Source organism: Hyperolius riggenbachi, chromosome 6 (assembly GCF_040937935.1).
Source record: "Hyperolius riggenbachi isolate aHypRig1 chromosome 6, aHypRig1.pri, whole genome shotgun sequence".
Lineage (NCBI taxonomy): Eukaryota > Metazoa > Chordata > Amphibia > Anura > Hyperoliidae > Hyperolius > Hyperolius riggenbachi.
Window position 1 is genome coordinate 32,819,099 of NC_090651.1, and position 16,873 is coordinate 32,835,971.

General features: G+C 43.9%; 1 protein-coding gene across 2 annotated transcripts in view; it reads left to right on the forward strand.

Moving 5' to 3' along the window:
* RABGAP1L (RAB GTPase activating protein 1 like) overlaps positions 1-16,873 on the forward strand; it is a 482,080-nt gene that overhangs the window by 301,127 nt on the left and 164,080 nt on the right. For both annotated transcript variants that reach the window (XM_068239095.1, XM_068239093.1), the window contains 2 exons: positions 13,917-14,030; positions 14,923-14,997. In XM_068239095.1, the coding sequence (XP_068095196.1) occupies positions 13,917-14,030; positions 14,923-14,997 (189 nt within the window). The remainder of the gene's footprint in view (positions 1-13,916; positions 14,031-14,922; positions 14,998-16,873) is intronic.

Sequence of the window (16,873 nt, forward strand, 5' to 3'; positions counted from 1 at the left end):
GTGTGTGTGTGTGTGTGTGTGTGTGTGTGTGTTTGGGTGCCCACATTTTTGTGTCTCTCTATGTGGGTGTGTCTGTGTGTGTGTGTGTGTTTGTTTTTGAGTGACAGTTTGTATGGTTTTTACAACTGCCTGAAAGTGTTTTTGTTTTTCAGTTTCCTTTGTGGGTTTTCATAGTAACTGTTATGCCAGTTTTATTTATAGACAGTCAGGCGTCAGATTTATAGACAGTCAGGCGTCTAGCAGGGGTAGCAGCGGCTTCCAGGATCCCAGCTGTGACCCCAATATACCAGGTGGGTTTATGTAGCAGATTACTTCCCCTCGCCGAGAACAGCAGAGGCTCGGCCAACTCAGCACTAACTGAACTGTGTGTATCTGTGGCAAAGTGGTGACGGCTCAGAACACATTACATACCATTTAAATCTCCCTACTCCATTAACTTTATAATTTATGGATACTTTCAATGATTGTGGCTTCCTTTTGCTAAGAGTAACTTTATCTGTATGAAGATCACAACTTCTCCTCCTGGCCTACTTGGCAAGTCCTGAAAGCAGCCATCTTGCATAATCATTATGAATCATTACTAATAGGAGGCCAGTGTCTGAAATAACCACACCAAATTGCTAAAACATCAACACCTATACATACAATATATATCAATCTATAGAGAAAGAATAAATTCACTTCACTATATCAAAACCAGTTGCAATCAATCGTACGTGTGAATGTATCCAACACACCGATCCATCAGTTCCTTAAAGGACCTTTGTCGCGAAAATCTTATAATTTAAAATACATGTAAACATATATAAATAAGAAGTACATTTCTCCCAGAGTAAAATGAACCATAAATTGCTTTTCTCCTATGTTTCTGTCACTTACAGTAGGTAGTAGAAACCTGACATTACTGACAGATTTTGGACTATACCATATTCTCATAGGGGGTTCTCGGTGTTTTCTTTATTTTAAAAAGCACTTAGTGAATGTCAGTTGCTCTGTCCAACTGCTAAAAAAAAGTGTACGGTGAGCAGGGAGGTTGGCCAGCATCAGTGTATAAATCTTTTTCAGGGAATGTCTTCATAAAGAATAAAGGCCATGCTGAGAATCCCCCATGAAGAGATGGACTAACCCAAAACCTGTCAGTAATGCCAGATTTCTACTACCTACTGTAAGTGACAGCAACATAGGAGGAAAGTAATATATGGCTCCTTTTACTCTGGAAGAAATGTACTTCTTATTTGTATGTTTTAAATTTTAAAATTTTCGTGACAGTTCCTCTTTAAAGGAACTCTTAGGGCTGGTGCATACCAAGAGCATTTCTGAGCGCTTTTAAAAACGCCATTGCTTTGAAAAGCGCTTGGCTAATGTATTTGAATTGGATGGAGCACACCAGAACGAGCTTTTTTCCCAAATGCAAACACGGGTCCTGCAGCATTTTTGCTGATTTCTGAGAAGATTCAGCCTCAATGTTAGCTATAGGAATGTGGAAAATCGCTCTGAAAAGCGCTAGATCAGAGCGATTTTCCAGGCTTTTTTTTACAGAAGCTGTTTAGTTACAGCTGTACTGTAACAAAAAATAACAAACACTTCACCAAAACGCTCTAAAAATCTCGAGGCATGATTAGAAAATCGCTACGCACATGCCTAGAAAAATCACTTCATAAAGCGCTGAGCGTTTGCGATTACTCTAGCGCTTTTTGGTCTGCACTGGCTCTTAATTGGGGAAAAAAAGTTGAGCTTTACTTACTTGGGGTTTTCTTCCAGCCTCTGCAGTCCCTCAGATCCGTCGCCGTTGTTCCGGCCGCGTGCGTCCTCTCAATCGCGCTCTTCTGGATGTCAGCATTTTGCACAAGCGCAGTTTGTAGAACTTGCAGCTGGGCATGTGCAGAACGTTCCCTGCCATTGGAGCACAATCGAGAAGGAGGTGCTTGGCCCGGACCATGCATGAGCAGTAGCTTGCAGCTGAGCCAGTCGTGGAATTTAGTCAGAGGCACGGCGACACAACGGTGCTGACTGGAAGGAGAGTGAGGGACTACAGAGGTTGAAAGAAGCACCATAAAAGTTAATCTCAACTCAGTTAGCTCACTTCTCTACCACAGGTTTTTTTTCCCCTTCAAAAGCTCTTCCCATTCATTTGGTAATAACTTTATCGCTAATTATCACACTGAAATGATCTATATATTATTTTTTGCGGGGCAAACTAGGCTTTCTTTGGGCAGTAGTTTATGCTAAGAATTATATTATTTTATATTCATTTGATAGGGAAGAAGAAAAAAAAAACTTTAAAAAAAATCACCATTTCTCAGCTTTCAGCCATTGTAGTTTAAAAATAAAATGTGCTATTGTAGATCAAACAGACACATTTTATTTGCCCATTTGTCCCGGTTATTACAATGTTTAAATTGTGTCCCTAGTACAAAGTACAATGATAATACTTTATTTTGGGTTGGGGTGAAGGAGTTAAACAAATAATGAAAATGCATTTCTTTTTTCTATGGTAAGCGCATAATGGTGTATTTGGAAGTAGTTTTACTTTTTGGCCACAATATGGTGCTATACTAAATCCATTTTCTAAAAATAGAAAACAGAACCAAGTTTTTACATGTGTTTACAGGTGTTTATAAACAGAGAAGTAGAAAAGTGTGGCAGAAGTTGCTAAGTGGTTAAGATTTCCCCCCTAGGAGATACTTACCTCGGGAGAGGGGGAAGCCTCTGGATCCTAAAAAGGCTTCCCCCGTCTTCCAACGGATCCAGCGCTGGGACCCTCGCAGATCCACTTGAGGAGCTCTTGTTGGGAGCCTTGCTCAGACGCAGAAGCTGCAACTGCGCCTGCATTCATGTAAATATTATTATGAGTGACTGGGGGGGCCAGCTCTGGATCGGGGTGACGTAGGAGGACGGAGGAAGCCTCATTAACCTCCTGAGCGTTACACCACTCAGGAGGTTTTGCCAGTTTGTGTTCCCATGTAAAATTATTGTGATCTCATGCTCGTAAAACCATTATCTAGCACTAGGCTAGCTAGTAAAGGTGTTGGGCACCCCCCAGTTCCCCGCCGCTCCCCCATTTATACATTACCCAGCCTGGATCCAGCGATCGGCGCATCCTCCCCGCACAGCTCCGGTCTTCACTATGGGGAGGATTGCACATGACGTCATGCGCAAACCCGATCCTCCCCATAGTGAAGACTGGAGCTGTGCGGGGAGGCTGCGCCGATCGCTGGATCCAGGCTGGGTAATGTATTAACAGGGGGGATCGGTGGGGATCGCAGGCAATCGGGGGGAGCTGGACATTTGTACTAGCTAGCCTAGTGCTAGCTAAATGGTTTACACCCATTTGATCGTATTAATTATGCATGGAGGACTCCTGGAGTCAGCAAGCGGTATGCCCGACACAGGTGTTATGCGAAAAATTAGAATATCGTGCAAAAGTCCATTTATTTCAGTTATTCAACTTAAAAGGTGACACTAATATATGAATTAGGAACCCTTTGCAGGTGTTTTGGATGAATTAGCTGATTAGAGTCTGACACTTTAAGCTTAGACTATTGAACATTCTCACAGCTGAGCTGAGGACCCTTTCACACCAGCGAGGTGCGGTATTTTTACCGCACGCCACCACCGGGCAATGAACGTCTATGGAGACTTTCATACTTCTGTGGTCCGGCGCGACACGATGGAAGTGATGTTTTCGCCGCATCCCCGACGCAGGTACCAGAACTGGGTTACCGTGCGGCTTCTGCATCGAAATGTGGCGATCTTTGTCGGCCTGGAAGTCATGTTAGTCTATTGTGGCCCATAGATTTTTTTTTTTTTTAAATTGCCGATGCAGCGTCATGGTGCGCATGCACGGAAGCGTATTTAAACAAAACGCTTCCGCATACCCAAAGCAGGAAGTGACAGCAAGTGCGTGTCACTTCCTGCTTGTCCGGTGGCCAGACAGGGAACACCTCGCAACAGAGCGGTGGTCCCTAAAGGCCTGCTTTTTGCATCGGGAGCGACACACCGCATCGCCAACACTGGTTTACTTATAAGCTGTAAGCCATAATCATCACAATTATCATCACAATTATAACAAATAAAGGCTTGAAATATCTCGCTTTGCATGTAATGAGTCTATTTCATAGATTAGTTTCCCCTTTTAAGTTGAATTACTGAAATAAATGGACTTTTGCACAATATTCTAATTTTTTTTTACTTTTTTTTTTTAAAGTTACAGGTTCACTTTAAAGGATACCCAAAGTGACACGTGACATGATGAGATAGACATGTGTATGTACAGTGCCAAGCACACTAATTATGCTGTGTTCCTTTTTTTATTTCTCTGCCTGAAAGAGTTAAATATAAGGTATGCAAGTGGCTAAAGCTACATACACATGAGGCACGGATGTCTGCAGTTGCATGGAGACAAGCAACAGTTGAAAGTCTCTAGCAACAACAGTTGTATACAAGCAACGATTGTATACACGCGGCAACAACCTGTCTGCAACATAGCGGAAACTGTTGCTCAGCAACTTCTGTCGCAGGTTCAATGAACTGTCGAACTCACAAGAGTTGCTAGAGACTAGCATACACACGACCGCACCGACTTGAGACTAGGGACGGTTGCTGCAACAGCTGTTGCCGGGGATTGAACAAGTCAATAGCATGGAGACAGCTCTGATTAGCAACAGTTGCTTGCGCGTGCCTCATACACATGGAGGACCTGTTGCCGCAACATGCGCGCGCCATGTGTTTCCAGCAACAGTTGTAGCCCGTGTGTATGGGCCTTTACGCAGTCCTGACTCAGACAGGAAGGGACTACAGTGTGACCCTCACTGATAAGAAATTCCAACTATGAAACACTTTCCTAGCAGAAAATGGCTTCTGGAGCAGGAAAGAGATAAAAAGGGTCAATAGTTCATAGATTTTTAGCTCTGGCATAGTTCAATGAATGTGTCATTGAGCAAAAACAATAAAACAGTTAAAACTTAAAAAGTAGATTTAAACAAAATAAAACTGTGGAATATCTTAAAAAGTCATTTTTAGGTGAAGGAAGATAGATACAATTGTTTATTTCATTCGTTTATTTTCGCTTCGGGTGTCCTTTAAGGAATAAGGCTATCCCTCAGGATCGTTTGGGCCCTCTAGCTACCCTGTTTTCATACTTTACAGTCATTCATTTAAAAACACTTTCGTTCACTAAAAATTATACCATTAATGGGCACCTTAAGGATACAGCCGTCCACTTTTTTATTGCCAAAGTTACTTGAAGTACTTGGCTGTTGTGACGGCGTCCGTAGCGGAGCGCAGGCGGCCTCCCCAGGAAATCGGGCATAAAATATGCATGTTCGGTGATGGGGGCACCAGGCTGGCATGCCAATGAGAAGACAGCAGGACCTGCCACCTGCAGACGTTCCCTCCGGCCGTCTAATTAGCCGGTCGCTTCCTACTCTGAAGATGGGTAAATGAGCTGGCGGAGAGAGAGAGGCGGGGGAGCCAGCGGGGCAGCCCTCCCAGACGGCGCACAATTGTATGCAACAGAAGAGAGGGATAATAGATGGACGCAGATCGAGGAGGACATGAAATATTGATCACGTCTCCTGGGGAAGTCTTGTGAGAAGGCGGAAGGGGAAACGACCCCCTGTATGTGTGCGGCGGTATTTATAGCGCTAGAAAAAAACCAAACACAGCTGTATTATTAGCGCCTTTTGTGAACTTCAACAGCTCCGCTGAGCGATCCGAAGAATGATCCGGACTCCTCCTGCAGAGAAATGCCGCGAGGAGGGAAACATGGCGGCGTCATTGATGAATTGGTTTAGAGTGAAAGTATGGAGGCCGTTCCTTCCTTTACCGCCTGCTGAGTGACCTGCGGCAAGCGTTTTGCATGCTAACCCCAGGCGCTCCACGTAAAGCCGAAATTTCAGATTTATGTGGAAGCTGAATAATTAAAGTGGACCTCCAAGTTTAGCTACTGTGTTTGCCGTCCTGAACACAGCGCAGAAGGAAAACCGATAAATGCACCCTGTGTGTACTTAGAGAGTTTAACCTGTCTATTTCCCCTCATCTGTGACTAATAACCAGTGTAATTTTATCTCACAGCTGTGTCCGCTCAGGAATCTCCTCTGCCACTGCAGAGCAGCTAATTTGTAAACACATGATGTTAAACATATGCCTGCTTCCATGAATGCAAAAAGTAGACACACTGCAGATTTATTGAAGGATTTGTATCAGCTGTAACAAAGAAGTGTTTTTCTGTAAAGGTTATTATGCTTTTGCTTATCTTTTAGAACAGAGAGGCGGGTCTGAGTTCAGGTCCGCTTCAATTGCTGTAGGTGCTTTTTCACTGAACAGGTTTTCTCTCATTTTATGCCTAGATGGTCTTAGCACAGGCATGTGCAGACTACGGCCCGTGGGCCATATCTGGCCCATTTAGTTTTTAAATTCGGCTGCCAATGCCTAAATGATTTCAGTAGCAGCATAAAACACATTTGTATCTATTATGGCCCAAGATCCTCCATCTCCCCGCTGCAGACCTCCGGTATAGTCACTGGCGTCCTTTCAAGAGAAGAACTCTTGAAAGAGCCGAATACGGCCCGTGAGTCATAGTCTGCCCATGCCTGTGCTAAATAGGGACGGTCAATGAAATCTAAAAGATTTCAAGTTGATGCAGGATTATGCAAATTTTGAATGCAAATTTATGCAGCTTGAAAATGGACAGATCGAATTTTACCTCAGCGCATGCGCCCCCAATTCTCTATACCACGAGAGTCAAACACACGGCCTGCAGGCTGAATGCAGCTCTCTTTGCCATTATATGTGGCCCTTGAAAAGAAAGACAACACACCTTCTTCCTGATCGGAGGAGCACACCCGTGACAGTGAAACATTGTCAGTTTGAGCAGGGGTACAGCCCCCCCCCCCCCTTTCCCCAACATTGGGCTCCCTCTTTGGATCCAAACATCCCCTACACTCCCCCCCCCCCCCACACACACACACTTACACCCCCCCCCCCCCCAATCTTCCCACATAGCAGAGTGTCCTAGCAGCCTGTGGGCCAGATTTTATCAAAGCATTACCGACAATTTTTTCTTCTAAAACTGTTCTAACCAGCAGAAGGACAGTTCTGCATGATAGTAAGAAACTTCCCAAAGCCTATGTAATAGCGGCAGTTTAGTGAGGATTTCTAGAGCTACACTACAGTTAAGAAAAGTGCAAATCCATTCCTTAACTGCTGCAGATAAGAAGTGCTCATTAGCAGTTCTACAGATAGTGCAGACTAGATGTGATTTGTGAAGGGCTCCTCCCCCCTCACTCAGAGCTTGCTGACAGCAGGTGTGTTGATTACCTCAGCAACAGCAATTCCCCTCACACACTGCACTGCCTGAGAGACCTTTCTAGCTCCTTCTAGTCCTTACAGTTTAAGAAGGAATCTGCACTATTTAGTGATTTCTTAGGATGTCTGAGACAGTTCTGCACGGATTTCTAAAAACCTACTAATATTTTGTCTCAGACACTCTTGATAAATCTGGCCCTGTAGTGTCATATGTACCTGCTCTTTTGTGTCTCCTCTGTTCTTCCTGGCAGTCAAATGCTCTGTGCTTCCTCACCTCCAGCTCCCGATCACGTGACATGCATTAGGGGCCTGAGGTATGCAGCAGAGAGTGTGTGGCTGTCAGGAAGATCAGAGGAGACCCGAAGTTCTGCTGTAGCAGGCAAATATTAAATTGTTCCACTGGGCTAATCTTTAGAAGTGTGCCCCCCCCCTCCCCCCCAGTCACTATAGTTACAGCATTTAGTTTGCAACTGTTGAATTAATGTTAAATCTTGATAAACAATTTGGCCCGCGACTTAGACTAAGTTTTAGAGTTTGGCTCCTTACGTGATTGACTTTGACACCCCTGCCATAGATCCTTCTCAGTCCTATCTCCGTGCCTTTTTCCACTGATGCCCCCAATGAAGTGACGTGTCTAGAGACTCCTCAGCAATCTTTGGAAGTACTTCCATCTCCGAGTACTTCCGAAAACAGCTGTACTGCAAATGTGCAATCCCAAACAGACACAGTACGGATCTGCTTGTCTTTGGTAGTATGGTAGTACTCAAAGACACGAGAACTTCTTAAAGAGACACAAGTTATTTTTTTACCTTATTTTCTTATAAAGTCCTCTTCAGCATTAAATTCTGAGCTGATTTGCCGTATCCCCGCCCCTCTCAGTCTTATTTCACTGAAAGGGGAGGGGAGAGGCGGATATCGGTGCAGATTGACCGGAGAGGAGGCAGAGCTACAGCGCAAAGCTCTGCCTCTACCAGGAGGCAAAATGCTGCAAGCCCTGAAACTTTGCAGGGCTATTTCTGGGCCATAAATCACTCGTCCTGCAGCGGGAATGCGACAAATCCATTTAGAATGTAATGCTGAAGAGGACTTTACAAGAAAATAAGGTAAAAAAGAGACTTCAGTGGCAGTAGATGTATTCGACCAAGCTTGCCGAAGAACTTCACCAGGGCACGGCTCTGGAACTATGTGACAGAGAGTGGACCGGGAATGATCTATGGGATCAGAGCCTACCCTCTAAATAGGTGAGCATTAGACACTTTTTTTCCGTCAGCCCCTTTACATTTACTATAAATGTTGTAATAGCCAGCATAAATAGACAAATAAAATATGTGGGTTTTATCTACAGTAGCACTATCTATTTTAAAACTATAGTGGGGTAAAATGAAGATATAGTGTATTTTTTCCCTTTAAAATGCATAGAACATAAAGTAAGTACTAGAAAACTAAAATATCACCCCCCAAAAGCATAATTTAAAAACAATGAATAGATAATTTAGGAGTGATAAGTAGTGATAAAGTTATTGCAGAACAAATGAACGCATCGTTGAAATGGGAAAACTTGCATTTATAAGTTGAAACTACCCCATGTTAAGAAGCGGTTAAAGTGAACCTCTGGACTAAAAATTTACTCAGCAGTACTGAAAAGGCTTGGTGTTTCTTTAACAGTTTCACAGCATCAGAACTTTGTTTTTCTTACCAAAGCATCCTTTTTAGCTGCACAGAAGAAAACTGCCCGGGCTTTTTTCCCCTGATGCAGTGCAAAGCATGATGGGATTGCTGAGGTTGTTGTTCTCTTTCTGCTGTTTTGATGGAATTTTTTTTTTTTCATTTTGAATTTGACATTTGAAGCCTAGCGCATGCAGCTGGGAGGGGTAATCAGGACACAGGACAGTTGGAACCGTGTCTCATGCTCCCTGTCACCTCCTTTCCACCAAAAATATGGCTGCCCCCATGACAAGGATGGCAGCCCCCATGAAATCACAAACATTTGCCTGTTCTTTTAAAACAGAGTGGGTAAGAGATGATATTACCTATCTATTCTAATTAACATAACTAATGTAACTTGATGACAGTATATTTGTTTAGGCTGAAGTTCCCCTTTAAGCAGAGTATTATTAGAGACTGGAGGAATTTTAGCTCAATCTGCTTGCTTGATTTTTATTTTCTTATAGAGACTTAAGTAGCCATAAAAACCTGAAAGATGTTCTCCCTTTTCTCCATCAAAGTCGTAATACGGTAGTTTAATGGTTAGTACTCTCGCCTTGCAGCGCTGGGTTCCTGGTTCAAATGCCAGCTAGGGACACTGTATGGAGCTCGTATATTCTCCCCATGTCTGCCTGCATTTCCTCCGGACACTCCGGTTTCCTCCCATATCCCAAAAACATACAGATAAGTTCATTGGCACACCCTAAATTGGCCCTTGACCATGATACTTATGCTGCTACTGAAATCATTCAGGCACTGGTAGCTGGATTAAAACACTAAATGGGCCTGATAGGGCGCACGGGTCATAGTCTGCCCATGCCTGCGCTAAATTGGGATGGTCAATGAGATCCAAATAATTTCAAGTTGATGCAGGATTATGCAAATTTTGTATGCAACTTTATGCTGCTTGAAAATGGACAGATCGAATTTTACCTCAGCAGGATCTGATGGGTTCATGTTCAGCATGCTGCATCAGCTCAAAATCGTTTGCATGTCACTGACCATCCCTAGCGCTAAGACGACTTAGACAAGAAATGAGGGAAAACCTGTTTATTGAAAAACACCAACAACAAATCAAAACAGACAGCAAACCTGGAAGCTAGACCTGGAGGTCTGCTTTAATTATTCAGCTTCCACATAAATCTACATACATAGACATATGACTATGATAGGGATTAGATTGTGAGCTCCTCTGAGGAACTGTTAAAGCGGACCTGAACTCATAACTTTCTCTCTGCTCTAAAAGATAAGCAACAACATAATAACCTTTAAAGAAAAACATTTCTTTGTTACAGCTGATACAAATCCTGCAATAAATCTGCAGTGTGTCTACCTACTGCTTTCATGGAAGCAGACATATTGTTAACATCCTGTGTTTACAAATTAGCTGCTTTGCCAAGGCTGGATCTGACACAGCTGAGGGATCAAATTACAACTTGTGATTAGTCACAGATGAGGAGGAATTAGACAGGACAAACTCTCTAAATACATACAGGCTGCATTTCTCTGTGCTTTCCTTCTGTCCTGTGCAAGAGTTTAGGTCCGCTTTGCGTGACACGATCTGTACAGCATCGGAGGATGTCGGCGCTGTATAAATACTAAATAATAGTAATACTAGTAAACATTTCCCCAGAGTCTGATTCTTAGCTGTCTCTGTCTTGTTCTCTGCGTAATGGGCTGAAATAACAGCTCTTCAGGCTGCTGTGACTCCCAGTCATCCTCACACAGATTCCATGACTCATGCCTCCCTCTTCTATATGCTGGAGGTAGAATCTGGGCCGTATGTTCCTCACATACTGTGCATGGATAATGCCACGGCCCTTACTGCTCTCTGCCTGCTGCTGATGAGCAAGCTAATTACCACAGCTCTACTGCTGGCAGCCATTTTGTCACTGGAAAACTATTTATGTCGTCAGGCCTGTAGGAATTGAAGTTGTATCGGTTAACTTGATATGGTGGGTTAAAGCGGTTCTCCGTGCAAACTGCAGTACAGTTATTTTAAAGAGAATTTGAAAAATGATCTCCTAGGAGAAAACTAAGGAGAAAAAATGGCTTGCTTAAAGAGACACTAAAGCGAAAATAAATTATGATATCATGATTTGTATGTGTAGTACAGCTAAGAAGTAAAACATTAGGAGCAAAGACATAAGTCTAATACTGTTTCCAGTACAGGAAGAGTTAAAGGGGTTCACCGGTGTATTTTAAAAAGTTAAAACTGACACTTACCTGGGGCTTCTATCGGCCCCCTGCAGCTGTAATGTCCTGCGCCGTCCTCCTCCGATGCTCCATTCCCCGCCGCCGGTAACCTGCCAATTATTCGAATAGAACTGTGGCTGCGCAGCTGGTTACTGTCGGCGGGGAACGGAACATCAGAGGAGGACGGCGCGGGACATTACAGCTGCAGGGGGCCGATAGAAGCCCCAGGTACGTGTCAGTTTTAGCTTTTTAAAATACACCGGAGAACCCCTTTAAGAAACTCCAGTTGTTATCTATGCAAAAGAGCCATTGAGCTGCATGACTTTCAAAGTCGCAGAGAGCTCCGTCTTCTGAAGCTTGTTATCTCAACTGTCAGTCAGTGTATTTTCTTTTTCTCTCCAGAGGACAGGTCAATAGTTCACTGGCCTGCTCTGTACAATCATTTAGAATGCTGAGTAGTGTGTAAACTGCATATATTAGAGAATGATGCATTGTTATAAAAACACGATATAACTAAAGATACAAATATGAGAATATTTGCTTTGCTACTAATGTTCTAGTAATTATCCGTACTACACAACCGATTCATTATATCATAATTTTTTTTTCGCCTCAGTGTCTCTTTAACGAGAAATGTGTCAAGGGTAAGAAGGCACATCATTGCTGATAATAATTACCTCTGATTCAGGAGTGGTATGAAACTCAGCATTTTTTCTTTGGTCTAATATTCTTTACAGCAAAAAAAGGTACTACCAAGAAAAACACTGGTAGCAGAACAGCATTCAAACAGTTAAACACAGCACTTCAGTGGGAGGCTTAGCATCCTTCATGAACTTGAGGAAGTGATTACAATAGTAGCTGATAAGAAAAAAAAAACAAGATAATATAAATACTGCTTGCAGTCTCAGCTGGTTACAAGCCAAAAGTGTACACAAGAGAAGACATATTCTCACTGGATACATTGTAATATATAAATACAGCAACTATGCAATAAAATGCAATGCTAGCTTTCAGTGCAGATAAATTGTACTTTGGGAACTTGTAATTTGTAAACAGACAATAATACTTGTGCACAAAACAAATATGATAACTGTATGGGTAATAAAATGTAGGAAAATGTGTCTACTGAATGTTATTTCAGAGTTTAATCCCAGTGGATTTGTGGATTGACATGCATAGATCCATTACAGGTTTTTCTTTACAGTACCCCTGAATCTGGGGGGCGGTTAATAGAATCAAACCCATGGAGTGGTAGATTACCTCCTCCATCACCTCCTGATTCTGCTCGTTGTCTTTGTGGGTCCCTCCTGTCACCGGTCCTCTAACCATCCCCCCAGGCGATTCAGTACTGTTCAGGCGCTTTCCAAACCACACATGCACAGCTAAAGGAAGTGTTTTCTTTTTTCTTTCATTGCGCTTGGGTGATTCCATACTCACACATGCACATTTGAGAATCAGGCCGGTTTCACACTGCAAACTGGCGGCAGTGATGCCTTCTGTCGTGCCTGCCGCACCGACAGAAACAGGCCTTCAGGGAAGACCGCATACTAACTCTGTGTTCCTGAAGGCCTGTTTCTGGCGGCGCGTCTAGTCACCAGCCAAGCAGGAAGTGGCACGTGTTTACGGACAGGTATGCAAGGAAGCGTATTGTTAAAATACGCTTACATCCATGCGCGCTGCAACGTTGTGACAACAGCATTTTTAAAATCCCAACTTCGCCATAGAGAAATATGACTTCCGGTCCGACGCAGAGTGACGCAAGTACGCAGGTTAACGTAGTTTTGTCCTAGTACCAGGGATGCGGCGAAAACATCACTTCCGTTGCATCACGCTGTACTGTGGCAGTATGAGGGTCTCCACACTGCCACAGTACAGCAACGGGACGGACACCGAAGACCACGAGCAGCAGTAGGTTTCTCTAGATAAGGTAATCCAGCCCACCATGGGCTCAGTTCAATACTACTCTTCCATGGTTTAATTGCCTCTTGATTGTTGTCATGGTCAGACTGGAGCATCCTATTAAAGTAGCGCTATTGCATATTATTGTACAATTTAAAACACTTGTGTATATATATTCAGTTAAATAGTACATTGCAGTGTTCTCCCCAGAATTTATTTCCAGCCAGATGGCATGAAAAAGCAGCTGGGTGGGGCATAATGGGGGAATGCAAGGCTGGCGCAGCTCTGCTTACAGCATAGGAGGAGGAGGTGAGCAGATGACAGCCGGGCGCTCATCAAAATTAGTCGGTTGGAACACCCAGCTAAAAGAGCCTGCGGAGAACACTCTAGTATATTTCAAATGTGCTGTCATTTACAGTAGGGAGTAAAGATCTAACAGGCTTTGAAGTTATCCATCTCCTCATGGGGGATTCTCAGAAAAGCCTTTATTTTTTTAAAGCGCTCTGCATGGCAGTTGCTTAGTCCAACCGCCTGAATAGTTTGCAAATGAATAGGGAGGCTGGCATCTCAATATAGGTCTTTTCCAGGGAGTAATTTTGTAAAGAATAAAGAAAATATCAAGAATCCCCATGAGGAGATGGAAGACTCCAAAACCTGTCAGAATTTCACTGCCTACTGAAAGTGACAGTGACATAGGGAAAAGGTAGTTTATAGTACATTATAATCTGGGACAAATGCCCTATATACATTGGGCAAGATGAAAAACCCATGAAAACCACTGACTGACTTGTCTTATGATGTTTTGCCAGGATTCCCCCCAAGAGAGTGTCATCAAGAGAGACATCCATCGCACCTTCCCGGCACATGACTACTTCAAGGACACAGAGGGTGACGGACAGGACGCCCTGTATAAGATCTGCAAGGTGAGAAGCTGGGATGCGGTGATGGCCTCTAGTGGGTGATAGCCATTCAGGGTCCTGTTCATTGGTTTGACTTCACATTAGGCCTTGCTGGGTGGCCAGTAGAAGGTCCGCCCCTCTCACCATAAGGTGGCACACTTTTATGATGCAGCCATGCAAGACCCAGCATTATGGCCTTGGCCTTTATTAGTTACTGTTTCCTTAGTTTATACCTCTCTTACGTCCACCCTCACCCCCTCCCCCAACTGTGTTCCCCAAGTCTGTATTTATACCTAATCTGTGCCCCACCAATCTTCTATATTGACCTTTGCCTTTCCAATCTCCACATCCTCTGATTTTTGTCCAGCGCTCACCTGTGAATTCCTCCTTTGACCTCTGCCCTCCCAAACTGTGCCTACCATGATCTTTGCTCCTATCCGCCCCCAGTCCTCACCTCTGTATCACTCCTGGTCGGTGTTCAACCTCTCCCCCCTCCCACACACACAGGCACACACACAAGTGTTCCCCTCACTGTAACAGACAGAGATTATCAACCACGTAGACTAATCTGTCCTGGCAGATCGGTTCGGATGAACATCGGTGTAAGTATTTTGTATTGAACGATAACAAACGATTGCGCCATTCAAACTACTAACGTGTAGCGAATCGCATGCTTCAGGCTCCTCATTTTCGCGTAATCGGGATTGGGAGTTTTCTAGCGACAGTGATCGAGCGTGTGTACGGAGCTTTGCTCATCTGTCCCTCCTTGATCTGAGCCCTCCTAGATTCATACTTCAGCCTACTGGGGTCCACCCACTAGATCTGTGCTTCCCTTGTGCTGCCTCAGCACTGTCCCCATGTGTGCTCCCTGCATTAGCCGAGCAGTGAACTCATTTGTGTGTTTTGTTTTTTTCAGGCCTATTCTTTGTATGATGAGGAGATTGGCTACTGTCAAGGCCAGAGCTTCCTAGCGGCCGTGCTGCTGCTTCACGTGAGTAATGGCGGGCAGTGGGATACATTCATCTACAGCTGTTGGTAATGCCAGAGTACCACCTCCACTATGGTCAGTGAAATCTGTATTACCAGTCTTAAAGGTTAATTCAAAAGAGCAATATATCTGGTAACCTTCTGTATTCTTATATATATATGAGAGTTTCCAGTGTGGGGAGAATATCTGCCATAGGGGTGCCTCCCCCACTTCACAAGGTTCACCATTGGGGAACAAGCAGTAGGTGTTTTCTGTTAATTTCAAGCTATAATAATAATTTCCAAACCTGTCTGGTGAATGTCTTTCAGTTCATCCACTTTCCTGCCCCGGCCCACTGGGAGGAGCCACACCATCCTTTTTTGCACACTTCTTCAGCTCATAGCGATGTAGGTTTCTGCTTCTGTTCCTACCAACAAGCCCTTGTCAGTAATCTTCAGGGGGGTGGGGAGGGGGTCTGTGCTCAGCAATGAGGGACAGCGTGGGAAGCCTTTATAGGTTTCAGACATTTCTCTCTTCTTCGGTATTGTCTTCGGAAACCTCCGGCTCTGTGACTTTGGCACGCCCCCAGCTCAGCAGCCACCAATCGTCTTGATTAGTAGCTGCTGAGCTGGGGCGGGCCGCAGCCACCCAAGTGGGTGTGCACACAGCCGTGGCGGCGATGTGAAAAAAAGTTGTCTGAGCCCATTCCAAAAGAGGGAGGGGGGGGAGAGCAATCACCCACCTGAATGGATGACGTCAGGACAGGTGAGTATTTTGCCTTTTGCAACTCCCCTAAGACAGAGGCTGTCATTGCAGGCTCTATCTAATTTCACTTTAGGTACTCTTTTTAAAGAGAAACTGAAGCGGAAAAAAATATATGATATAATGAATTGGTTGTGTAGTACGGATAATTACTAGAACATTAGTAGCAAAGAAAATATTCTCATATTTGTATTTTTGTTTATATAGTTTTTTTTATAACATTGCATCATTCTCTAATATTTGCAGTTTACACACTACTCCACTTTACAGAGCAGAGGCCAGTGAACTTTTGACCTGTCCAGTGCAGAAGCAAAAACAATATAGTGACTGACAGTTGAGATAACAACCTTCAGAAGAAAGAGCTCTCTGCGACTTTGAAAGTCTTGGAGCTCAATGGCTTATTTGCATAGATAACAACTGAAGTTTCTTAACTCTTCCTGTACTGGAAACAATTTTAGACCTATGTCTCTGCTCCTAATGTTTTATTTCTTAGCTGTACTACACATACAAATCATTATATCATTTTTTTTCCGCTTCAGTGTTTATTTAAATTGTGCCATTGCCAAGCCTGCATGTACCAAAAACAATTCCAGGTGTGGCTCCGGCTGTACATGGCCAATAAAGCTGATTCTGATATTTTTATGTTATATTTAGCTTTGTGTGGAGTGCTGGAAGGAAGGAGAGGCTCTCCTGCCCTCTGCATGCCTCCTGTATTGTGCAGCTTCTGAGCCTCCCATCGGTGCAGCCGAGACGCCAGCCTGAGAAGCTCTCTCATAATAATCTTTTTTCTGCACAGCTATTTACAGCAATGACCTGCCTATAAATAGCGCGGAGACAATAATGGCGGCAGCCACTTACAGCTCTCAAATTGGAAAAAACGCTTCCAGGAATGGCTTTCTCTGACGGCTGTCAGGGGGATCGCAGCTTATTATCGAGGAAATGGAGTGCTTTGTTTATATCGCTTTAAAGCCTGACGGCAGGCGTGAATGCTTTCCTAGATCTGCAGCCACCTGTGCGTGTCTGTGATAAGCTAAAGTCGAATAAATCACTTTGAAAGTACCAGATACCGGCCATCTTCCTGCACCATAGACTCTCATGGGTAATCTCCCTGGTGGTATTCCCGAGTGTGACTCGGGGT